This window comes from Somniosus microcephalus, chromosome 3 (assembly GCF_052327205.1).
Source record: "Somniosus microcephalus isolate GS21.2 chromosome 3, FLI_Smic_1.0, whole genome shotgun sequence".
Lineage (NCBI taxonomy): Eukaryota > Metazoa > Chordata > Chondrichthyes > Squaliformes > Somniosidae > Somniosus > Somniosus microcephalus.
Window position 1 is genome coordinate 147,242,037 of NC_140989.1, and position 27,129 is coordinate 147,269,165.

The following is a 27,129-nucleotide window of genomic DNA, read 5'->3' on the forward strand; positions in this document are numbered from 1 at the left end:
TTGCACGTCTGTGGTTAAATATTGGTCCAGATCCTCTTCTCACCTGTTGTGGTCTAATGAGAGGGAGGAGCTGAATGAAATCAATATTTGTAGGGAAATGGTGTTAGGGAAATTGATGGGATTGAAGGCCGATAAATCCCCAGGGCCTGATAATCTGCATCCTAGGTTACTTAAGGAAGTGGCCCTAGAAATAGTAGATGCATTGCTGGTCTTCCAAAATTCTATAGACTCTGGCACAGTTCCCATGAATTGGAGGGTAGCTAATGTAACTCCACTATTTAAAAAAGGTGGTAGAGAGAAAACGGGGAATTATAGACCGGTAAGCCTGACATTGGTAGTGGGGAACATGCTAGAGTCCATTATAAAAGATGTAATAGCAGAGCACTTGGAAAACAGTGACAGGATCGGACAAAGTCGACATGGATTTACAAAAGGTCAATCATGCTTGACTAATCTACTGGAATTTTTTGAGGATGTAACTGGTAGAATAGATAAGGGAGAACCAGTGGATGTGGTGTATTTGGACTTTCAGAAGGCTTTCGATAAGGTCCCGCATAAGAGATTAGCGTGTAAAGTTAAGGCACATGGGATTGGGGGCAAGGTACTGACTTGGATAGAGAACTGGTTGGCAGACAGGAAGCAAAGAGTTGGAATAAACGGGTCTTTTTCCGAGTGGCAGGCAGTGACTAGTGGGGCACCGCAGGGATCGGTACTAGGACCCTAGCTATTCATAATATATATTAATGATCTAGACGAGGGAACTAGATGTAATATCTCCAAGTTTGCAGATGACACAAAGCTGGGGGGGGAGTGTGTGCTGTGAGGAGGATGCCGAGAAACTCCAGTATGATTTGGACAGGTTGGGTGATTGGGCAGATGCATGGCAGATGCACTTTAATGTGGATAAATGCGAGGTTATCCACTTTGGTGGCAAAAACAGGAAGGCAGATTATTATCTTAACGGCAATAGATTGGGAGAAGGGGAAGTGCAACGAGACCTGGGTGTCCTTGTGCACCAGTCGCTAAAGGTAAGCATGCAGGTGCAGCAGGCGGTTAAGAAGGCAAATGGTATGTTGGCCTTCATAGCGAGAGGATTCGAGTACAGGAGCAAGAATGTCTTGCTGCAGTTGTACAAGGCCTTGGTGAGACCACACCTTGAGTATTATGTACAGTTTTGGTCGCCTTATCTGAGGATGGATGTTCTTGCCATGGAGGGAGTGCAGCGAAGATTCACCAGACTGATACCTGGGATGGCAGGAATGACGCATGAGGAGAGATTGGGTCGATTGGGCTTATATTCACTGGCGTTTAGAAGAATGAGAGCGGATCTCATTGAAACTTATAAAATTCTAACAGGACTAGATGCAGGGAGGATGTTCCCAATGATGGGGTGTCCAGAACCAGGGGTCACAGTCTAAAGATAAGGGGTAAGCCATTTAGGACTAAGATGAGGAGGAATTTCTTCACCCAGAGAGTGGTGAACCTGTGGCATTCTCTACCACAAAAGGCAGTAGAGGCCAATTCATTAAATATATTCAAGAAGGAGTTGGATATATTTCTTAAGGCTAAAGGGATCAAGGGATATGGGGAGAAAGCAGGGACAGGGTACTGAATTTGGATGATCAGCCATGATCTCATTAAATGGTGGAGCAGGCTCGAGGGGCCGAATGGCCTACTCCTGCTCCTATCTTCTATGTTTCTATGGTGGGACTTGGCGTGTGCCACAAAGGTGCATTCCTGACCCCTGCTGATTTTCCACTAGGAGGCTCATTTGCATTTTCCATGTGAGCTCTGCAGCTTCTGCTGGACAATTTGCCTTGAGTGGGTGGGGGTGGTGCCAGAGATTGGTTGTGGGAAGCAGCTATTTGCTGCCATTTAAAAAAACTAAAATGTAAATGGCCGAAAATGGAATTTTAAAGAGCCCTCCATTGCCCATAGCTACACTGGGCATCAGGAATGAGTAGGCAGCCATTGAATCCAGTGTTGCTATGGTGATAATAACAGGCAATACATCACTTCTGATGGGAAATGCTACACGTGGCAGGGGTATGCAGAACCATGGCAGAGCAGCTGATCAATTTTTTTCCTGGCAAGGTCCGCATTTATTGCCCATTCCTAATTGCCCTTGAGAAGGTGGTGGTGAGCCGCCGCCTTGAACCGCTGCAGTCCGTGTGGTGAAAGTACACCCACAGTGCTGCTAGGTAGGGAGTTCCAAGATGTTGACCCAGCAATGATGAAGGATCAGCGATATACTTCTAAGTCAGGATGGTGTGTGACTTGAATGGATACTTGGAGGTGGTGGTGTTCCCATGCGCCTGCTGCCGTTGCTCTTCTAGGTGGAAGAGGTCGCGGGATTGGGAGGGGCTGCTGAAGAAGCCTTGGCGAGTTGCTGCAGTGCATCTTGTAGATGGTACACACTGCAGCCACGGTACGCCGGTGGTGGAGGGAGTGAATGTTTAAGGTGGTGGATAGAAACATAGAAGATAGGAGCAGGAGTAGGCCATTCGGCCCTTCGAGCCTGCTCCGCCATTCAACGAGATCATGGCTGATCATCCAAACCCTAGCACCCGGCCCCTACACCGACAGCCATCCCACACAAGCCCTATCCCCGTAACCCCACGTATTTAATCCCCCCCTAACACTAAGGGCCAATTTTTTGTCATGGCCAATCAACCTAACCCGCACATCTTTGGACTGTGGGAGGAAACCGGAGCACCCGGAGGAAACCTACGCAAACACGGGGAGAATGTGTGTGAAGTTTGCACAGTCACCCGAGGCTGGATTTGAACCCGGGTCCCTGGCGCTGTGAGGCAACAGTGCTAACCACTATGCCACCGTGCTGCTGGGGTGGGGTGCCAATCAAGCGGGCTGCTTTGTCCTGGATGGTGTCGAGCTTCTTGAGTGTTGTTGGAGCTGCACTTATCCAGGCAAGTGAGACTATTCCATCACACTCCTGACTTGTGCCTTGTAGATGGTTGAAAGGCTTTGGGGAGTCAGGAGGTGGTACACCCTCCGCAGAATACCCAGCCTCTGACCTGCTCTTGTTGCCACAGTATTTATGTGTCTGATCCAGTTACGTTTCTGATCAATGGTGACCCCCAGGATGTTGAGGTTGGGGGATTTGGCGATGGTAATGCCGTTGAATGTCAAAGGGAGGTGGTTAGACTCTGTTGGAGATACTCAAGCTGCATAAGTGCAAGGCAATGACTGTTACTTGCCACTTATCAGCCCGAGCCTGCATGTCATCCAGGCCTTGTTGCATGTGGGCATAGCCTGTTCATTATCTGAGGAGCTGAAACTCGAACTGAACACTGCAATCATCAGCAAACATCCCCACTTCTGACCTTATGATGGAGGGAAGGTCACTGATGAAGTAGCTGAAGATGGTTGGGCCTTGGACACTGCCCTGAGGAACCCCTGCAGCAATGTCCTGGGGCTGAGATGATTGGCCTCCAACAACCACAACCATCTTCTTTTGTGCTAAGTATGACTCCAGCCAGTGGAGAGTCTTTCCCCTGATTCACATTGACTTCAGTTTTACTAGGGTAAATTGATGCCAGACTCGGTCAAATGCTGCCTTGATGTCAAGGGCAGTCACTCTCCCCTCGCCTCTGGAATTCAGCTCTTTTGTCCATGTTTGGACCAAGGCTGTAATGAGGTCTGGAGCCGAGTGCTCCTGGCGGAACCCAAACTGAGCATTAGTGAGTAGGTTATTGGTGCGTAGGTGCCGCTTGATAGCACTGTCGACGACACCTTCCATCACTTTGCTGATGATTGAGAGTAGATCGATGTGGCAGTAATTGGCCGGATTGGATTTGACCTGTTTTTTTTATGGACAGGACATAGCTGGGCAGTTTTCCACATTGTCGGGTAGATGTTGGTGTTGTAGCTATACTAGAACAGCTTGGCTAGAGGCGCGGCTAGTTCTAGAGTACAACTCTTCAGCACGACAGCTAGGATATTATTGGCGCCCATAGCCTTTGCTGTATCCAGTGCGCTCAACTGTTTCTTGATATCATGTGGAGTGAATTGAATTTGCTGAAGACTGACTTCTATGTTGGTGGGGACCTCAGGAGGAGGTCGATATGGATCATCCACTCGGCACTTCTGGTTGAAGATGTTTGCAAACGCTTCAGCCTTGTCTTTTGCACTCGTGTGCTGGGCTCCGCCATCATTGAGAATCGGGATGTTCATGGAGCCGACGTCTCCTGTCAGTTGTTTAATGGTCCACCACCATTCACGACTGGATGTGGCAGGACTGCAGAGCTTTGATCTGATCTGTTCGTTGTGGGATCGCTTAGCTCTGTCTATAACATGCTGCTGTGGCGGAACCACCAGAGGATTACGGACAATTGTATATAATTCCTTTTACAGCAATGTAGTACAGCTGGGGGCTGCACCTTTAATGTATCTGTTAACTGTACTAGGGCTTCTTTCCTGTACTCCGCGTGATGATGTCATGCCGTCCGTCACGTGATCTCTCAACGGCGGGAAGAACGTGATGACGTCATGACGTCAGGGCTCGGAACCTTCTAGCAGTTGAGCTCGGAACCTGCTAGCAGTTGAGCTCGGAACCTGCTAGCAGTTGAGCTCGGAACCTTCTAGCAGTTTTCCAGAGAGGCTTTCAAGCAGACCAGACCTATTTGCATTGTATCCTACAGTTTCCTGTACAGCTTCGTTTGTTCATTAAATTTTATTGTTTTTGATTTTCTGAGTCGATCTCAATTCTTCGGCTAGGAACCCCAGTTCCTACATTGGTGACCCCGATTTCTTCGAACAATTTTCTTTGAAGTTACAACATGGACACGAACGCCGTCACCCTCAAACTGCCGCAATTTTGGGAGCAACAACCGGCCGCATGGTTTTTCCAGGCGGAAGCCCAATTTGCAATCCGGGGAGTAGCAGCGGATTCGACCCGTTATTATTACGTGGTCTCCGCCCTCGACAGCGCCACAGCCTCGCGGGTCGTCAGCCTCCTCGAGAGTCCACCAAACGAAGGCAAGTACGAAGCTTTAAAAGCACGTTTACTGCAGATTTTTGGTCTGTCCAAGTTGGAGCGCGCTCGCAGACTTATCTCCATGCCCGGCCTCGGGGACTCAAAACCCTCAGAGCTCATGAGCCAAATGCTCACGCTTTTGGGCTCAGAATCGCAATGTTTTCTGTTCCGCGAGCTGTTTCTGTCAACTACCAGAGCCAGTACAGATGGCCTTGGCCAATTCCGCGATCACGGATTGTGCTGAACTCGTCACGGAAGCGGATAAAATATTCACCGTCTCACAACAATCTTGTGCAGCCACGAGGCGCCCATCCCCCACAAGAGCGAATCCGACTCCTCCTCCTGCAGGCTGGTGTGCATAACACGTTCGTTTTGGTGCGAAGGCCAGAAATTGCCGTCCACCTTGCAGTTTCTCACCAAAAAAAAAACCTACCTCAAACCAGCGGTTTCTGAGAAGATCAATAAGGCCTAAGGGACGCGCCAGAGTTGCGAAGGCCGTCGGGTCTGCAGGGAAACTCCTATACATTACAGACCCCCTGTCAGGGCGACGTTTTCTCTGTGATACTGGCTCCCAGTGCAGTATCCTACCAGCGTCGAAGCTAGATCTTCAATCCGGCGGTCAAGGTCCCCCCCTCGAGGCAGCCAATGGTGCGGCCATTCGCACGTTCGGAAAGCGTAGGGTTCAGTTGAGTTTTGGCGGCCAACGTTTTGTTTGGGAGTTCATCACGGCGAACGTCTCACAGGCCATCCTCTTCTGCGCAAACGGGTTTCTTGTCGACATCCGACACTGCCGGCTAATCAGTGCCTCCACTTTTCACTCGGTCCCCTGCCACCGAAGCACCGCGATGTCTTGGTCAGTTGCCTGTGCAGTCCCATCTCCAAATGAGTTCTCTCATCTTCTCAGTGAGTTCTCTGAGCTCACCAGGCCCACATTTTCTTCTTCAGTCGCGAGGCACGGTGTGGCGCACCACATTACCACGACAAGATCCCCCGTTTATGCAAGAGCTCGAAGGCTGGAACCCGGTAAACTCGCGGCCGCCAAGGCAGAGTTCCATACAATGGAACGCCTGGGTATTATCCGACGTTCGAATAGTCCTTGGTCCTCGCCATTACACATTGTTCCTAAGCCGGGCGGCGGATGGCGACCATGCGGCGACTACAGATGCCTGAATGAGGCTACCACACCGGATCGGTACCCAATTCCTCACATTCAGGATTTTTCGGCCCATCTGGCAGGGAATTCCATCTTTTCCAAAGTAGACCTCGTCCGAGGCTATCATCAAGTGCCAGTGCACCCTCAGGACGTCCCCAAAACTGCCGTCATCATACCTTTTCGGGCTCTTTGAGTTCCTTCGTATGCCGTTTTGGCTGAAGAATGCAGCACAAGCCTTCCAACGTCTCATGGATTCCGTGTTGCGTGATCTGCCGTTCATCTTCGTCTACCTAGACGACATCCTTATTGCCAGTAACAGCACGAAAGAACACATTACGCACTTGCGTACCCTTTTTTCTCGTCTCAGCCAACATGGCCTTATTGGGTGACCGCTTTGCGGAACACCTCCGTTCAGTCCGTAAGGGTGACCCCGAGCTTCCGGTCGCCTGTCATTTTAATTCACCGCTCCATTCCCACTCGGACCTCACCGTCCTTGGCCTCTTGTATTGTTCCACGGAAGCTCAACGTAAACTCGAGGAACAGCAAATCATCTTCCGATTAGGCACTTTGCAGCCTTCCGGACTCAATATCGAGTTCAATAATTTCAGATCATAACCTCGGCCTCTATTTTTTCCTTTAAATTTTTTCCACCCCTTTGTTTTGGGTCCTCCTTCTCCGCCCCCCCCCCCCCCTTCCTTTTGTTTCTCTCTCTCACCTGGCAGCTGTCCTTATCCTGCCAGTACACTTCACACCTAATCTCAGCTGCCTTTTGTCTCCACGGGCCCATTACCATCTCATCTGGCTTCTAATACCTTTTATTGTCTTCTTTTCTTCTTTCGTTCGAGCGCAGCTTTGCCTTCGATCTTTTTATTTTCTTTCCAGTTTTGAAGAAGGGTTCCAACCCGAAACGTCAACTCTCATTTCTCTCCACGGATGTTGTCTGACCTGCTGAGTTTTTCCAGCATTCTCTGTTGTTATTTTGGCCTTATTATCAACCCGGCCAAGTGCCAGTTTGGGTTGCACAGCATTGATTTCCTGGGACACAGAATCACCTCAGAAGGCGCCGTCCCGCTGGCCACGAAGGTGGAAGCAGTCACCTCGTTCCCTCTACCTCAGACTGTCGGGGCCCTCCAGGAATTTCTGGGAATGGTCAATTTTTATCATCGGTTCGTCCCCAAGGCGGCATTGTTGATGCAACCTTTGTACGAGGCCCTCAGAGGTAAATCGGGCAAAGACCCGATCGATTGGACACCCCAGATGGACCAGGCTTTCCTTGACACTAAGAACGCTTTGGCTGCTGCGACCATGTTGGCACATCCCCTTCCGGGCGCAACCGTTGCCCTTGCCACCGACTCATCTGATTATGCCATTGGGGCAGTACAGGAGCAGTGGGTCGACGGCACATGGCAACCACTGGCTTTCTTTAGCCACCAATTGCGGAAGAACGAACGCAAGTACAGTACTTTTGATAGGGAGTTGTTGGCATTGTTTCTGGCCATTTTCGCTTCCTACTGGAAGGACGCCCATTCACGGCTTTTGTAGACCACAAGCCACTTACTTTTGCGATGGTCAAGACAGCGGAACCATGGTCGACACGGCAACAATGTCATCTTACGTACATATCTGAATTTACAACCGACATACAACATGTCTCGGGCAAAAACAACCTGGTGGCGGATTGTCTCTCCCGCGCCCAGCTCCACGCAGTACACCTGGGAGTCGACTATGTTGGTTTGGCAAAAGAACAGAAGGCAGACCCTGAAGTGCAGGCATACCGGACCGCACCTTCCAGCTTACAAGTGGCTGATGTCAGTTTCCAGGCCGCAGGGACCACACTCCTGTGTGACATCTCGATGGGCGTCCCACGTCCAATCGTTCCAGTTGAATGGCGCAGGAGAATTTTCGACACTATCCACGGGTTGACACACCCTGGCATGAGAGCGTCACAACAACTCATGGCAAAGAAATTCGTCTGGAAGGACATGCATCTCGACGTCCGTGACTGGACCAATACCTGCGTGAGTTGCCAGAAGTCCAAGATACAGCACCATGTTAAGGCCCCAGTTGCCACTTTTCCGGTTCCGGAGCGTCGATTCGACCCTGTGCATGTGGACCTGGTTGACCCTCTCGTGGGTACACTCACCTCACCGTGGTAGACTGCACCACCAGGTGGCCAGAGGCAATTCATTTGGTTGCCACCACAGCGGCAGATGTCTCCAGAGCCTTCATCTCGTCGTGGGTAGCTTGGTTTGGGGTACCGGCTGACATCTCCTCCGACCGGGGGCCTCAATTTACCTCTGAGCTTTGGAACGCCGTAGCTCAAGGTTTGGGCACCAAGCTTCATCGTACCACTGCCTACCATCCACAGGCGAACGGTCTGTGTGAAAGATTCCACAGGTCCCTTAAAGCCGCATTGCGTGCTAGTCTCCGTGGGCCTAGTTGGGTGGACAGGCTCCCTTGGGTGCTGCTAGGTCTTCACACGGCGCCTAAGGACGACCTGCATTCTTCAGCAGAGCTGGTTTACGGCCAACCACTCAGAGTGCCTGGCGATTTTCTTCCTCCTCACACGGAACCCTGGTCCCCAGTTCAGCAGCTCGTCAGCCACCAGGAAGCGGCTAGGAATTTCATCCCAGTGCCTACGTCGCATCATCACCTGCAGCGCTCCCATGTCCCGGTGGATCTTAAGAGCGCAGAATACGTGTTCATTCGGCAGGATGCTCGCAAAAACCCGCTCAAACCGCCTTGCACAGGTCCGTTCCGCGTCATCTCGTCAGGTGATAAGTCCTTCACAGTCGGCGGTAAGCCTGACCACATCTCCATCGACCGGTTGAAACCGGCGCATCTGGATCTGAGCGAACCAGTCGTCACCGCTCAGCCGCCTCGTCGTGGTCGTCCACCGTCGACTGCCGGTCCAGTACAGCTACAGTCATCCGCCGAGTCGCCAGTGCCCGCATCACCGGGTCGACCACAGCCGACCTCCTCCTCTTCTCCGCCTGCGGCGTCATCCCAACCACAGCCAACGGCCAGTTCGTCTTCTAGCGCTCCGTTCCAGCTGCCGGGGTATCGCAGTCGGTCGGACAGACTCGTCAGACCCCCTTCTCGCCTTACCTTCTCTGTTAAAAGCAATTCTGGGGGGGCGCATGTGGCGGAACCACCAGAGGATTAAGGACAATTGTATATAATTCCTTTTACAGCAATGTAGTACAGCTGGGGGCTGCACCTTTAATGTATCTGTTAACTGTACTAGGGATTCTTTCCTGTACTCCGCGTGATGACGTCATGCCGTCCGTCACGTGATCTCTCAACGGCGGGAAGAACGTGATGACGTCAGAGCTCGGAACCTTCTAGCAGTTGAGCTCGGAACCTGCTAGCAGTTGAGCTCGGAACCTTAGAGTCATAGAGTAATACAGCACGGATAGAGGCCCTTCGGCCCATCGTGTCCGCGCCGGCCATCAAGCCCTGTCTAATCCCATATTCCAGCATTTGGCCCGTAGCCTTGTATGCTATGGCATTTCAAGTGCTCATCCTAATGCTTCTTAAATGTTGTGAGGGTTTCTGCCTCCACAACCCTTTCAGGCAGTGAGTTCCAGACTCCAACCACCCTTTGGGTGAAAAAGTTCTTTCTCAAATCCCCTCTAAACCTCCCGCCCTTTACCTTGAATCTATGCCCCCTAGTTATTGACCCCTCTACTAAGGGAAAAAGCTCCTCAGCATCCATCCTATCTATGCCCCTCATAATTTTGTACACCTCAATCATGTCCCCCCTCAGCCTCCTCTGCTCCAAGGAAAACAAACCCAATCTGCCCAGTCTCTCTTCATAGCTGAAGCGCTCCAGCCCTGGTAACATCCTGGTGAACCTCCTCTGCACCCTCTCTAACGCGATCACATCCTTCCTGTAGTGTGGCGACCAGAACTGCACACAGTATTCCAGCTGTGGCCTAACCAGTGTTTTATACAGCTCCATCATAACCTCCTTGCTCTTATATTCAATGCCTCGGCTAATGAAGGCAAGTATCCCATATGCCTTTTTTACCACCTTATCCACCTGTTCCGCCGCCTTCAGGGATCTGTGTACTTGCACACCCAGATCCCTCTGACCCTCCGTCTTGCCTAGGGTCTTTCCATTCATTGTGTATTCCTTTGCCTTTTTAGTCCCCCAAAGTGCATCACCTCGCACTTTTCCGGGTTAAATTCCATTTGCCACTGTTCCGCCCATCTGACCAACCCATCTATATCGTCCTGCAGACTGAGGCTACCCTCCTCGCTATTTACCACCCTACCAATTTTTGTATCATCCGCGAACTTACTGATCATACCCTTTACATTCATATCCAAGTCATTAATGTAGACCACAAACAGCAAGGGACCCAGCACCGATCCCTGTGGTACCCCACTGGCCACAGGCCTCCAGTCACAAAAACAACCTTCGACCATCACCCTCTGCCTTCTGCCACTAAGCCAGTTTTGTATCCAATGTGCCAAGGCACCCTGGATTCCATGGGCTCTTACCTTCTTGGCCAGTCTCCTGTGCGAGACTTTATCGAAGGCCTTACTGAAATCCATGTATACCACATCCACTGCGTTACCCTCATCCACACACCTAGTCACCCCCTCAAAAAATTCAATCAAATTAGTCAGACATGATCTTCCCTTGACAAAGCCATGTTGACTATCCCTGATTAATCCTTGCCTCTCCAAGTGGAGACAAATTTTGTCCCTCAGGATTTTTTCCAATAATTTTCCTACCACTGATAGGCTCACTGGCCTGTAGTTCCCCGGTTTTTCCCTACTACCCTTCTTGAATAATGGTACTACATTAGCAGTTTTCCAGAGAGGCTTTCAAGCAGACCAGACCTATTTGCATTGTATCCTACAGTTTCCTGTACAGCTTCGTTTGTTCATTAAATTTTATTGTTTTTGATTTTCTGAGTCGATCTCGATTCTTCGGCTAGGAACCCCAGTTCCTACACTGCTTCCGTTGTTTAGCATGCATGTAGAGTGTATACGGGATGGTTTTCTGGACCAATATGTCGAGGAACCAACTAGAGATCAGGCCATCTTAGACTGGGTATTATGTAATGAGAAAGGATTAATTAGCAATCTTGTGCGAGGCCCCTTGGGGAGGAGCGATCATAATATGATAGAATTCTTCATTAAGATGGAGAGTGAAGTAGTTGACTCAGAGACTAGGGTCCTGAATTTAAATAAAGGAAACTACGATGGTATGAGGCACGAGCTGGCTAGGATGGATTGGGGAATGTTACTTAAAGGGTTGATGGTGGATAGGCAATGGTAAACATTTAAAGATCGCATGGATGAACTACAGAATTTGGTCATCCCTGTTTGGCATAAAAATAAAACAAAAAAGGTGACTCAACCGTGGCTAACAAGGGAAATTAGGGATAGCATAAGATGCAAGGAGAGAACATATAATTTGGCCAGAAAAAGCAGCAAACCTGAGGATTGGGAGCAGTTTAGGGTTCAGCAAAGGAGGACAAAGGGATTAATTAAGAGGGGGGAAATAGATTATGAGAGTAAGCTTGCAGGGAACATAAAAACTGACTGAAAGCTTCAATAGATATGTGAAGAGAAAAAAGATTGGTGAAGTGAAGTGTGGGTCCCTTGCAGTCAGAATCAGGGGAATTTATAATGGGGAACAAAGAAATGGCAGACCAATACATACTTTGGTTCTGTCTTCACAAAGGAGGACACAAATAACCTCCCAGAGATGTTGGGGAACATAGGGTCTAAAGAGAGGGAGGAATTGAATGAAATCAGTATTTATAGGGAAATGGTGTTAGGGAAATTGACGGAATTGAAGGCCGATAAATTCCCAGGGCCTGATCATCTACATCCTAGGGTACTTAAGGAAGTGGCCCTAGAAATAGTAGATGCATTGCTGGTCATCTTCCAAAATTCTATAGACTCTGGAACAGTTCCCATTGGATTGGAGGATAGCTAATGTAACCCTATAATTTAAAAAAGGTGGTTGAGGGAAAACAGGGAATTATAGACCGGTAAGCCTGACATCGGTAGTGGGGGAAATGCTGGAGTCCATTATAAAAGATGTAATAGCAGAACACTTGGAAAACAGTGACAGGATTGGACAAAGTCAACATGGATTTACAAAAGGTAAATCATGCTTGACTAATCTACTGGAATTTTTTGAGGATGTAATTGGTAGAATAGATAAGGGAGAACCAGTGGATGTGGTGTATTTGGACTTTCAGAAGGCTTTCGATAAGGTCCCGCATAAGAGATTAGCGTGCAAAGTTAAAGCACATGGGATTGGGGGAAAGGTACTGTCTTGGATAGAGAACTGGTTGGCAGACAAGAAGCAAAGAGTTGGAATAAATGGGTCTTTTTCTGAGTGGCAGGCTGTGAGTACTGGGGTACCGCAGGGATCGGTGCTAGGACCCCAGCTATTCACTATATATATATATATATATATAAAATGATCTAGACGAGGGAACTAGATGTAATATCTCCAAGTTTGCAGACGACACAAAGCTGGGTGGGCGTGTGTGCTGTGAGGAGGATGTAGAGAAACTCCAGTATGATTTGGACAGGTTGGGTGATTGGGCAGATGCGTGGCAAATGCATGGATCAGTGGCAAAAACAGGAAGACATTATTATCTGAATGGCAATAGATTGGGAAAAGGGGAAGTGCAACGAGACCTGGGTGTCCTTGTGCACCAGTCGCTGAAGGTAAGCATGCAGGTGCAGCAGGCGGTTAAGAAGGCAAATGGTATGATAGCCTTCATAGCGAGAGGATTAGAGTACAGAAGCAAGGATGTCTTGCTGCAGTTGTACAGGGCCTTGGTGAGACCACACCTTGAATATTGTGTGCAGTTTTGGTCGCCTTATCTGAGGAAGGATGTTCTTGCCATGGAGGGAGTGCAGCGAAGATTCACCAGACTGATACCTGGGATGGCACGAATGACATATGAGGAGAGATTGGGAAGATTAGGCTTATATTCGCTAGAGTTTAGAAGAATGAGAGGGGATCTCATTGAAACTTATAAAATTCTAACAGGACTAGACAGACTAGATGCAGGAAGGATGTTCCCGATGGCGGGGGAGTCCAGAACCAGGGGTCACAGTCTAAGGATAAGGGGTAAGCCATTTACGACTGAGATGAGGAGGAATTTCTTCACCCAGAGAGTGGTGAATCTGTGGAATTCTCTGCCACACAGGGCAGTTGAGGCCAATTCATTAAATATATTCAAGAAGGAGTTAGATATATTTCTTGAAGCTAAAGGGATATTGGGAGAAAGCAGGGACAGGGTACTGAATTTGGATGATCAGCCATGATCATATTAAATGGCGGAGCGGGCTCGAGGGGCCAAATGGCCTACTCCTGCTCCTATCTTCTATGTTTCTAGCACTGTGTTGCAGCTTCCCCAGATTGGCACCTCATTTTTAGGTACGCCTGGTGCTGCTCCTGGCATGCTCTTCTGCACTCCTCATTGAACCAGGGTTGGTCTGCTGACTTGATGTTAATGGTAGAATGAGGGATATGCTGGGCCATGAGGTTACAGATTGTGATGGAATACAATTCTGCTGCTGCTGATCGACCTTAGTGCCTCATGGATGCCCAGTTTTGAGCTGCCAGATCTGTCCTGAATCTATCCCATTTAACACGGTGGTAGTACCACACAACACGATGGAGGGTGTCCTCAGTGTGAAGACAGGACTTCGTCTCCAGAATGACTGTGCGGTGGTCACTGCTACCAATACTGTCATGGACAGATGCATCTGCGGCAGGTAGATTGGTGAGGACACGGTCAAGTAGGTTTTTCCCCTCGTGTTGCTTCTCTCGCAGGCCCAGACTGGCAGCTATATCCTTCAGGACTCTGCCAGCTCAGTCAGTAGTGGTGCTACCTGTAGTGTATGTGCCTTTAAGAGCCCCATGTGTACTGTAATGCCGGTAATGGCCACTCGGGCTATATAAGCCTGTATATTGTGTTGTATCAGTTAGTTCCCCTCCAGACTTTGTTTAGTAAACACCTATGAAACCAACTCCTGTCTTCAGTGTCTCTATCAACACACAGACACAACACTACCGAGCCACTCTTGGTGATGGACATTGAAGTCCCCCACCCAGAGTACATTCTGTGCCCTTGATACTCTCAGTGCTTCTTCCAAGTGGTGTTCAACATGGCGGAGTACTGATTCATCAGCTGAGGGAGGGCAGCAGTTGGTAATCAGCAGGAGGTTTTCTTGCCCATGCTTGACCTGAAGCCATGAGACTTCATGGGGTCCGGAGTCAATGTTGAGGACTCCCAGGGCCACTCCCTCCTGACTATATACCGCTGTGCCACCACCTCTGGTGGGTCTGTCCTGCCGGTGGGACAGGACATACTCAGGATAGTGATGGAGGAGTCTGGGACATTGGCTGAAAGGTATGATTCTGTTAGTATGACTATCAGGCTGTTGCTTGACTAGTCTGTAGGACAGCTCTCCCAATTTTGGCACAAGTCCCCAGATTTTAGTGAGGAGGACTTTACAGGGTCAACTGGGCTGGGTGTGCCAAGTCGATGCTGGGTGGTCTGTCCGGTTTTATTCTTCTTATTGTTTCTTGTAACGGTTTGTTACAACTGATTGGCTCCACAACTGAGTTAACCACATTGCTGTGGGTGTGGAGTCACATATAAGCCAGACCAGGTAAGGTCGGCAGATTTCCTTCCCAAAAGGACATTAGTGAACCCCACAGATGGGTTTTTATGACAATCCGATAGTTTCATGGTCACCACTACTGATACTAGCTTTTTATTTCAGATTTATTTAATGAACTGAATTGAAATTCCACAGCTGCCATGGTGGAATTTGAACTCAATCTCCCGGATTATTAGGCCTCTGGATTACTAGTCCAGTAATGTAACCACTATGCTGCCGTTCCCTATGCTGGGTCTCCAGCCAACCTCTCGTGGAAAATTTAGGCTAGTAGCTCTTCCAAGAAGTTTATTTCTCAAATACTAACTGCACTGTGTGACTAATTTCATCCGTTAGCATTGTATTATTAATTCAGTTCACTTTAAAATTCAGAGTGGAGTATCTATTTTACTATAAAGGGTAGAGTTTACGAACTTTGCAATAATCATTTATGTACTGGTGCATGATCTAATTTCAAAGCACAATAAGATGCCACTTTTCTTTGTTGCAATTAATTGGAGAAATTCATAATGCAAGCAAAAATGGGAGAAGTAATAAGTTGATACTCAGTTTGAATTCAACAATTTCAGATACCTTACAACCTTCCAGAGTCAACATTGAGTTCAACAATTTCAGATTATACAGCAGGTGTTAGTAATGGTTCTGCTGTTGCCATTTACAGCTCCTCTTGACCCATCCGTTGTTTCTTTACTTGTCCCATTACCACCCCCCTTTGCCTTTCACCATCATCCCTTTTGTCATTTAATCACTGCTGCCCTCCACCCTATCACAGACCTTCCCTTTTGTTCTTTCCTCCCCTCCTCCCACTTTCCCTGCCTCTAATTGCTTAAATGCTCTTACAGCTCTAACCTTTTCCAGTTCTGGGGAAAGGTCATCGCCCTGAAATATTAATTCTGTTTCTCTCTCCACAGATGCTGCTGACCTGCTGAGTATTTCCAGCGTTTTCTGTTTTTATTATAGTTAATATTCAGTGTTATATTTTGGGGTTTTATGCATCACTGACCATTTGTGTAAGCCGTCCTTAAGTGTCCTATAGACTGTAGTATGTCTTTACCTGCCCAATGTTTAGGTAATCTATACCAGTGTCCAGGGATTGAATAAATAACCATTACCACAGTATTCTGGCCTACTGGATTGTATCGGGTATTGCCAAGTGATTTTCCTTGTCTTCAGTGGCCGGATTGAATATACACTCTTTCAGGCTGAGACTCAGGCTTTCAGAAGAATGAGCATGTAGCAGCTGGCAGATATGGAGGGAAATGGGACAGCAGGTCCACATGAAGAGTGAGAGGAGGTAGAGATGAAGGGTCAAGTTCAGGCAGAGAGTGTGGCCTGAAACTTGCGTAAGCAACACGAGCTCCCACCTACCACCTTTCATCATCCTCTGATATCCCACATAGTGGAGGCTCCACAAATAGTACTTTCTCTGTACTTATGCTGGTGCCTACCATACTGTTAGCCTTCCCAATCAGCATTGAACTAGTCTGTAACTGACCTGAACTTGCAGCATTGTATCAAAATAAGCTTGGTAAAGGAATCTGAGCTGCAGTCATTTTAAATAAAAACTGTTAATGCACCTGAAAAATATCAATGCACCTATTGACCCTGAGCTGAGCTTCCGACCCCATATGATTACTTATTCATTCAGGGGATGTGGGTGTTGCAGAGGATGAACTCTCTGCCAGTTGTGTCATTTTGGAGCCAATTCAACCTCGAAGCGATCCCACTGCCAAGGAGGATATCTTGAGCTACTTTTTTTTTGAATGTTAGATAGTTTAACAGAGTTCAACTCAAAGTAACTGTAATGAGACAAATGTCTCACAACTGCAATTCTGGTTCTTGGCAAAGAAAGTTTGAGGGGAATTGTTCTGAAGTGCCAATTGGCAAGTCTCTGGGGTTTTCCATTTTACACTGTGTTCTGGTAATCGTGGTTCAATGACTAATATTTAATTATGCATATTTGTACATTGGTATACAAACAATAGAATTCTAGGCAGTGGTGCTACATGAGAGAGTTCTGCAGGTGGGATTCCATGGTATGTGAAGCTTTGACACTGGTATCTAATGCAGCCATTTTTAATGATGCAGAATATTGAGGGGTAGCTGAAGCACCTCTTGCAATCCAAACTTAAATGTGGAGAACTAATTAGGCAACTCTTACAGATTAGCAGTATAATACCAATTCGTTATTTTTTGCTTTGGTAATGCTCTGAAATACTTATGGCTTAGCTCTACCTTAGCAGTAGAATAATACATTTGTGTCTTTAAACAGTGTATCACCCAACTTACTGTGATGACTACCAATGGCGGTTAAATTTCATATTCGGTGCATTACGAACAAACATTGCATGCTGTTTTGGACTGTGCACATATATGTTGCATAAGCTGGAGCTGTAGTATGTACTTGGAACAGAGATTAATTAAGGGTGGATTTTCTTAGACGGGCAATATCCCAAGACAATTTGGGCAGAGTGCACCAGAAGCATACCCTGCCAGACTGGTGAACTTTGGGAGCAATCTTCATATGGGATAATACAAGTGCGCACTGATTGCATGTGGAGGTGCACTATTGGTCGTAGGACCACAGCACAGAAGCCTGAGTGTTTCTGAGAACTTAGAGATAGCGTTATTATTAAAGGGGCTGCTGCAGGCTATTGCTAAGACCAGCTTAAGCTATTCTGAGTTATATTATCATAATTGTGTGGGTAGTGATTTTGGAATACTGAGAGGAAAGGTTATTGGGCATAGATATTTATCTGATTAATTTTTTTTTTAAAGTTTGTGGCCAAAATAGAAAGAAGTAATTTTTCCCAGAGTTTGCTGTGCAATTCAAGATTTTGTGGCATTCTGGTGGCGAAGTAATGAGAGCACCTATGTGACAGGAACACTGGGTTTTTATGAGGGCAGTCTATGGGAAATCTGTGTGCACAGCCATCTGATATTCATTTGCATGTAATCTACATCGCTGCACTGTCTACAGGAGGAGTCCAGTGTAGCCACCAGAAAAATCATTGTGGAAATTCGGTGCAGGGCTGTTCAGGCGCAGAACCGGGGAAGAGCAGTGGTGCCCTTTTTTTCTGTGTATTGGAACAATTTTTCAGGTGCTGTTTGGATGCTAAATCCTGGAAAATCGGCCCTTAAACCTTTATTGGGTGGTTGGGTTGCAAGGTGAGTTGGAAACATTGCCGCAGAAATCAGGCCCTGGATATTTTCACTCGAGTCTCGGTGACATGCTCCTAGTCCACTTCCCGTCCACCCCACACAGGAAGCAGCTGCCAGCCTCCAGAAAATCTGGTGGCTCATGGCCAGCCGCCAGCACTCAGGTAAATATGGGGAATGGGTATTCAAGAGGGAGAGAAGGATTAGTCTGGGGTAAGGAGGGCGGGGGGTGCTAAGTGTTTCATGTGGGGCCCAGAGGAACGCTCCTGCTCCTCCTGGCACCACAAAGGGAAGTTAAAAAAACTCAAGTTTAGGGCGCTTCATCTTTTCGTCAGGTCCCTATGCTCTTCAACCTGGCGGGAAAGCCACAGCGACGTCCCCGCTCAATCCTGAGTTAAAATTGTATTATCGTTATCAAAAAGCGCTTTGGGAGACCTGAGGTTCTGAAAGGCGCCACATAAAAAATGCAAATTCCAAGAAATTAAGTCAATGGAAATAAAAATCAGGAGAGATGTAAAACGGGCTGCCAACTCATTATCACCCATTTTACACTATCGCACAAAGTCAAGATCTACCCCCATGTGTGTTAAAACCTAGGATGGAAATTGTTAGATCCGTGGTTCAGTGGATAAATAATCACACGGATACGGTACATTAACAAATAACAGGTCTTTACTGGAGGAGGATAATCTCTAGACTGGGGTACAGAGGCATGCGCAAAGCTTATATACCGGTGTAGTCACTGCCGGTACTACAGTATACAGGAGCTGTAAAAAGTAGTTCTGACTTAAAGGCACATACACTACAATTCCTCCCCTTTTAGATTAATAATACCCCCTTAATATTCAAATAACAATTACATTTTTACATGTGCATTAAATAACAAAAGTCCATTTATAGATTCAGTCTTTGGGGCGGCTTCCTGACCCTTTCGGGATAGCGCCTTTCCAGAGGTTCTTGTTCTTGGTGCAGAGGCGATTCTGACCCCTTTTCATCGGGTTCCACTGCTACTGGGTCTGAAGTAGATGCTACCGGTATGTCGGGTTCATCCCCAGGTACTCGAGACATGGGGTTGACGCGTTCCTGTGACGCCAAGATCTGATCGACGTGGCGTCTCACAATGTTTTCCCCGACATCCACTGTGTACATTAATGGCCCCTGCCTTGTACATATCGTTCCGGGTTGCCACTTCTCTGTTCGATAGTCACGGGCCAAGACTGGTTGCCCTACATTGAAGCTCCTTGTCGGCTTCTCGTTGATGTGCTGGAATTGTTTGTCCTCAACATTTCTTCGCACATTTGGTCTGAGCAAGTCCAGACGAGATCGCAACCTTTGGTTAAAGAACATCATGGCCGGGGTCTGGTTGGTAACTGCATGTGTCGCGTTTCGGTAGGCTAATAAGAAATTGTCCATCTTATGCTGTAGTGGAATTTCCTCATCACACATGGCCTTTATTGCCTTCTTAAAGGTTTGCACGAACCTCTCAGCCAATCCATTGGTGGCTGGATGATACGGGGCAGATGTGTAATGCCTTACCCTATTCCTTTTCATGAATTTTTGGAACTTGTCGGACATAAACTGTGGTCTATTATCAGAGCAGATCTGCTCTGGCAAACCGTTTCTGGCAAATATGGTCCGTAGGACTGTAATTGTTTTCTCTGTCGTGGTTGAAGACATCTTTATCACCTCAGGCCACTTTGAATGAGCATCCACTGCTATTAAGAACATTGAGTCCATGAATGGACCAGTGAAATCAATGTGCACCCGTTGCCACGGAGAGGAGGGCCACTCCCATGGGTGTAGAGGGGCATTTGGTGGTGCATTTTGGACCTTCTGGCATCCTAAGCAGCTCTTAGTTAGGTCTTCGATTTGTTGATCGATTCCCGGCCACCACACATAAGCCGTAGCAAGGCTTTTCATTTTCACTCCCCCCAGATGACCTTCATGTAGCTCATTTAGCACTCCCTCCCTTAACTTGGGTGGAATCACCACTCTGGATCCACACATCACTGTCCCCTGGCATACTGACAGCTGTTCTCTTCTGGATGAGAATGCTGGCAACAGTGAGTCGCCATGTGTTGGCCATCCCCTCACCGTCAATTCATATACCCGTGACAGCATCGGATCATTGCGGGTCTCCTTCTCTATATCCGCGTTTGTTACTGGCAATCGTTCAATTATCGACGAATAAAATATCTCGATAGGGTCCACTGCTGGTGCTTCCTCCACAGTAGGCAGTGGCAGGCACGATAGCCCATCAGCGTTCCCATGCTGTTTCGTGCCTTTATATTCTATTTCATATTGATTCGCCCCTAGAAACAGGGACCATCTTTGTAACCGCTGTGCAGTCATTACTGGCACGCCCTTCTTAGGATTAAAGATGGAGACAAGTGGTTGGTGGTCAGTCAGCAAGGTGAACTTCTGCCCATGCAGATAGTGGTTGAATTTTTTTACTCCCCATACTAGGCTGAGGGCCTCCCTGTCAATCTGGGCGTAGTTGCGCTCGGCTGAGGTTAGTGACCGAGACGCAAAGGCTACTAGCCTCTCCAACCTGTCTGGGAATTTGTGCGACAGCACCGCTCCAATGCCGTAGGGTGATGCATCACATGCCAAACGAATTGGTAGTGCTGGGTTGAAATGGGCCAACACCTCTTCTGATGTGATCAATTCTTTACACTTCTGGAAAGCTCGTCTACGTTCGTCATCCCACTTCCATGGTACCCCTGTTTGTAGTAGGGTGTTCAGCGGGTGTAATACCATAGACAAATTTGGTAAGAACTTGTGGTAATAGTTTACCAGCCCGAGGAACAACCTCAGTTGTGACACATTTTCCGGTGCTAGAGCCTTGACTACTGCCTCAATCTTGTCAGGGGACTTATGTAACCCCTCTTCATCGATGACATGGCCGCAATACGAGATCTGTTTCTGGAAAAACTCGCACTTGTGGCGATTAGCTCGTAGCCCATACTCCTTTAATCTGGCGAGCACCTTCTCCAAGTTAGCGAGGTGATCACCGTCATTTTCGCCCGTGACCAAGATGTCGTCCAAACAACACTGGGTCCCTGGAATCCCTTGCAGGACCTGATCCATCGCCCTTTGCCAGATAGCCGGAGCCGAGGCTACTCCAAACACCAGCCGGTTGTATTGATAGAGACCTTTATGAGTGTTGATCGTAAGGTAATGTTTCGAAGCTTCTTCTACCTCCATTTGCAAGTACGCCTGGGCTAGATCAATTTTGGTGAAGCGTTTACCACCAGATAGCGAGGCGAAAATATCCTCAATTCGTGGAAGCGGATATTGCACCGTGTGAAGGACTGGGTTCACTGTCACCTTAAAATCCCCACAGATGCGGACCTTCTTTGGTTCCCCAGGCGTATCACTCAACGACCTCTTCATTACAGGAACGATGGGTGTAGCCCACTCGCTCCAGTCCACTTTGGACAGTACTCCTGAACGTTCCAACCCTTCCAGCTCTGCTTCAACTGCTGGTCTGATCGCATAAGGCACTGGTCTGGCCTTCAGAAACTTTGGGCTTGCATTTTCCTCTATTTTAATTGTTGTTGTTATTCCTTTTAGTGTTCCTAGTCCCTCCTGGAACACTTCTTTTGCGTCAGTTAGCATTTTTGACAGTCGTCCAGGTGTGACGTCGTCATCCTTTTTGGCCTCAACCTTCAGTGCCTGTATGGAATGCCAATCTAATTGTATCTTCCGGATCCATTCACGTCCTAGCAGTGGTGGTCCTCCATTTGGCAATACACATATATCCATTTTAGGTATTTCCTGGCCTTTATATGTCACTTTCACCCTTATTTTTCCTTTGGGGTAGACTTTTTGCCCCGTATACGTCTTCAAGACAATCTCTGTAGCTTTCAAGGGTATGTGTGAAAATAGCCGCTTGTAGTCTCTTTGATTTATGACTGTTAGAGCTGACCGTGTGTCCAATTCCATTTCCACTTGGACTCCGTCTATCTTGAGTGTAACCCAGATAGTCTGGTGATCCTCCATTTCGGTTACATTATGTAGTTTCAGACAACCCAGCTCCTTGCTTCCGGAGCCTGTGTCACTTTTCTGTTCGTCTGAACCACTGTCCATCACCTGGTGTACCTTTTTGTACTTCTCCTGTGGAGATTTCTTACTGTTGGTTTTCTTCCCAGACCTGCAGACTCTTGCTATGTGTCCTGCTTTCCCACACTGTCTGCACACTTGATCCTTGAACCAACAATCTTTCTGGTCATGTGTTGTTCTGCCGCAGCGCTAGCACTTCCCTGTTCCATAGGTCATTTCGTTGGTGCCATATTCTTGCGGTCTCCGTTGTATCTCTGCAGCGCCCCTTTCGGCTGCTTCGTGTGATACTGCCATACTGAAAGCTTTGTCCAGCGTAAGGTCCTTTTCTGATAGAAGCCGTTTCTGGGTTCCTTCACTTTGTAGCCCACACACAAACTTGTCCCTTAACGTGTCTGCTAGTCCCGCTCCAAACTGGCAGTATTTCGATAGCTTGCGCAGTTCCGTTAGGCACTCAGCATTGCTTTCGTCTTTGTGTTGGTTCCTTTTATGGAACTTGAATCATTCTGCTATCAGCAGCGGTGTGGGGTTTAAGTGGTCCTGTAGGATTTCTACTATGCTTTCAAAATTCTTGTTTACCGGCTTCTCTGGGGTTATTAGATTTCGCAGTAACCCATAAGTTTTTGCACCCATGGAATTTAACAGAACCAGTGCTTTATTAGCATATTATTATCCACATATGTCGCCCAATCTTCGACTTCATTGTCGAACGTAGAGATACTGCCACTCTTCGGCATCCTTGGTTGTGCGTTTAACTATCACCAATGGCGCCTCCCGCGCTTCCCCTTCTTCTCCGCTGGCACAAAATGGCGTCTCCCGCGCTTTCCTTCCTTCCCGCGCGCGCCCTTCTCCGCTGCAGCTTCGCAAAATGGCGTCTCCCGCGCTCTTCCTTCTCCGCGGCTCAATGGCGCCTCCCGCGCTCTCCCTGCTTCTCCGCGGCTCAATGGCGTCTCCCGCGCTCTCCCTGCTTCTCCGCGGCTCAATGGCCTCTCCCCTTGCTTCGCCCCACGGACCCTGATCAGCCCGTGATCCCTGGCTGTGCTCTGCGCGTTCTTCTCTTGATATTTGTCGACGCCGCTCAGTCTCGAACCCGGCTGTTTCTTACCCTCTCTCCGGTTTGCAGTATTTTTCCTCGACGCCGCTCGGTGTTCAAGCCCCGGCTGCGCCCTGCGCTCTTCACCCTCTTTCTTACCCCGTCGACGCTGCTCGGCTCTCTCTCTGCCATCGGTCGGCTCCAGCCGCCGTTGCTCGGGAAGGGTCTGCTCTGGACCTGTCGTTGGTCTCTTACTGCTCGTTGTGGCTGGGGAACCAAGCCCGGCTCTCCACAGCCTCCCCAGCGAAGTTGGATCTCTGCCTGACTGCTGGGCGGTTGCTCATGGTCGACGCCCGTGTTCCTGACCTCGTCAATTTTTTTTTTTATGTTGAAGGTAGATTCGAATCGACACTCGTCGCCACTGTTAGATCCGTGGTTCAGTGGATAAATAATCACATGGATACGGTACATTAACAAATAACAGGTCTTTACTGGAGGAGGGTAACTCTAGACTGGGGTACAGAGGCATGCGCAAAGCTTATATACCGGTGTGGTCACTGCCGGTACTACAGTATACAGGAGCTGTAAAAAGTAGTTCTGACTTAAAGGCACATACACTACAGAAATCCTACCTGAAAATAGAGATTTTGACACATGAAATATTGAACTTCAAAGAGAACTGTTTGTTTAAATTCAGAGGATTGATTTTGACATTTATACATACATTAAGTAAATATTTCTTTTTTTCTTATAGCCGTACCCCAAGACTGGTCAGACCATGCTCTTTGGTGGGAGCAGAAAAAGTGCTGGCTTCTGAAAACTCATTGGACTCTGGACAAATATGGAATCCAAGCTGACGCTAAATTGTTTTACACGCCACAACATAAGTCATTAAAATTGCAGCTGCCTAATATGAAGACAGTAAGATTAAAAGTTAGCTTTTCTTCTGTGGTCTTCAGGGCAGTTGTCAATATCTGCAAGACTCTGAGTAAGTAGAGTATTTTATTTTTTATCCTAAATTCCATAGATATACAAAAAGTATTGGACTAGAAATTCCTGGAGCACCTTAAATTGGTTTTTTTTAACCTCGCCCTTCAGATTGTAATATTTCTGCACTGCAAAAGACTGGAAGTGCGAGCTGATAACGGCGTGACTAGGTCAACGCCCCGTCTGGGACCTCCTCAACATCGGGTCCAATGGTCTTATCTCCTTAACCAATGAGATTTAAGGATAGACAAAGAAACAGAACGAATGATGGAGACGGAAATAGGGTGAATTAGAGTCGAGTTAGATACAGGAAGAGAAATAGAGAGGGAAAAGAAAGATCAGATTAAGAAAGAGAGAAAAAAAAGACAAAGGCAAAGTTTAAAAAAAAAAAAAAAAAAAAAAAAATTTTTAATCTTAAAAAAACCTCTAGGAACAATTTACTACCCGCAGAAGTGAGACTCCACAATTTTAATTGTTCCCTTTCTGGGCTTCCAAGGTTGAGTGACATGTCGGGACCACAAATCACGTTAATTACAGGGTCACCATGAGATGCCAGCCCTAAATATCTGCAGAGAGATTCATTTGTATTTATGGTGCAGATCCAGCAATTTCTTGGCAGTCATGGGGAGGTTAATGATGAGCTTCTGTTTTTGCGAGGGTAAGGTCGGAGCGGCACAAATCATCCAGAAAATCACGGCGCACCCCTTCTTCCGCACAAATTTCTGTTTGTTTTATGCACTAATAATGCCGGGCACTGTGAACTTGCCATTTTATTTCCAGCAATTTTTGGGCCATTAGTTTTTTAGTAAGTAAAAATGGACATAGTGTAGGCCCTTTGTAAACCAGTTGAAATTTTGCTAAGTGCTATTTTTATCAAACTGTTTATGTAAAATTTATAAATGCGCACGACAATTATACACAAATTTGTGAACCATTGTGCTAGGTGCAGCGCATAGTGGAATTTGAACTCCTTGGTTTTGAAATTATGTTGGCAGCAATAAATTTTATTCTACATATTGTGTAAAAGACATAGATACAGCCGGCCAATAATAAATGTAAAAAATAGCAGTTTGTTTACGTATCAATAGGAGATTGATGATTTTCCAAAATGTTTCAATTTAATGAATAATCTGTGGATAGCAATCTCCAGTTCTGTCAGTTTTCAAAAGTCTTCCACTCCATTTGAATGCTTTACGCTCCATAGTCAGCAGAATACCAGTTCCAAAAAACACACATTTGTGAGCAGCCTGTAAGTGCAAATTCTCCACAAGTGATTTTTTCTACAGAAATTGTCTTCAAAGCTTGTAGAAAAATGGTTTTACGGCTCTGCAAAAGCTTAATAAATACAGCATGTCCTTTTTTCCCAATGGCTTGTGCTTTATGTTCCAAAAAGGATTGCCTTCTGCAGCCAGGTCATACTTTCAGCAGAAAAAACAATCGTACCTTAATTATGATACCCTGATTAGTGCTTCAAAAATTCTGGTAATATTCGAGTGGTGCCATTTCCCATGTTCAATTCTACGAATGCACTGAGGAAATTGAGTGGCCATTTAAAATGGGTACTGCATTTGAAGGTGCTGTCAGCCATTTTGGAGTTTGCACTTTGTCCCGTGGTAATACTTATACATTTTTTTTCGGTATTTTCATTGCATTTGCCTTAGGTTTTCATTGCAGTCTAGTTTCTGCAGTTTAGATTTTCCTTGTTACCAGTTGCAATTGAAGTTGCACAACCACAATTTTTAAGATGGGTGTCCTGCTGGTTATAGAATTGACTATTCCAATGCACTCCTGGCCGGCCTCCCACGTTCTACCCTACATAAACTTGAGGTCATCCAAAACTCTGCTGCCCGTGTCCTAATTCACACCAAGTCCCGTTCACCCATCACCCCTGTGCTCGCTGACCTACATTGGCTCCCGGTTAAGCAACGCCTCGATTTTTAAAATTCTCATCCTTGTTTTCAGATCCCTCCATGGGCTCGCCCCCTTCCTATCTCTGTAATCTCCTCCAGCTCCACAACCCCTCCCCGAGATATCTGCACTCCTCTAATTCTGACCTCTTGAGCATCCCTGATTTTAATCGCTTCCCCATTGGTGGCCGTGCCTTCAGCTGCCAAAGCCCTAAGCTCTGGAATTCCCTCACTAAATCTTTCTGCCTCTCTACCCCTCTTTCCTCCTTTAAGATGCTCCTTTAAAACTTACCTCTTTGACCAAGCTTTTGGTCGTCTGCCCTAATATCTCTTTGTGTGGCTCGGTGTCTAATTTTATTTTATAACGCTCCTGTGAAGCATGTTGTGATATTTTAATATGTTAAAGGCACTATATAAATGCAAGTTATTGTTGTTGTTATACCTCTCTACTTGTTTTGGAGGATGAAAAAGGAGGAACAACATAGGAACAGGACTAGGTCATTCAGCCCCTCAAGCCTGTTCCACCATTCAATCGCATCATGGCTGATCTGTACCTCAACTCCATTTACATGCCTTTGTTCCATATCCCTTGTTAGCCTTACCTAAGAAAAATTTATCATCTCAATCTTGAAAATTTTCAATTGACTAAGCAGTCACAGCCTTTTGGCATAGAGTTGCAGATTTTCACAACCCACCCACTTCCAGTTTTAGCGGAGGCGGGATGAGGGGCGGACAGCCAATAGGCTCGCAGGAGGCGAGTTGGTCATTAAATATTTAAAGGTGGCTGTGTGCCTCTATTTTAACAGTGAGTCTATTTTTAACCACAGTCAGCCGGGTTTCCTAGGTCTCGGGAAACCCGGCAGGTGAAAGGAGGTGAGAAGGGCTGAATTCATGAGGTAAGTGCCTTTACAGCACTGCTTGTGGGTCAGGAGAAGCAGGACTGTTTCCGCCAGGACTAACAAGCTACCCTGTATACCTCTCTCCCCGCCCCCCTGTGCGTTCGGAACCCCCCCTCCGATCACTGCCTGCTCCCCCTGCGTTCGGAACCCCCCTGTGATCACCACGTACATCCCCCGCCGCCGGCCCCCCGGGTTTGGAACCCCCACCTGCGATCACCACCTGCTCACTCTGCCCCCACACCCACCCGCGGCCGCCG

The 27,129-nt window shown here is 47.3% G+C and overlaps 1 protein-coding gene across 5 annotated transcripts in view; it reads left to right on the top strand.

The window, feature by feature from the left end:
• Positions 1-27,129, top strand: part of fermt1 (FERM domain containing kindlin 1) — a 151,267-nt gene that overhangs the window by 28,833 nt on the left and 95,305 nt on the right. For all 5 annotated transcript variants that reach the window (XR_015077549.1, XM_085981715.1, XM_085981716.1 and 2 more), the window contains one exon: positions 23,834-24,067. Coding sequence is in view for 4 of the 5 variants with exons in the window: in XM_085981715.1 (XP_085837841.1) it covers positions 23,834-24,067 (234 nt within the window). In the remaining variant the exon portion in view is untranslated. The remainder of the gene's footprint in view (positions 1-23,833; positions 24,068-27,129) is intronic.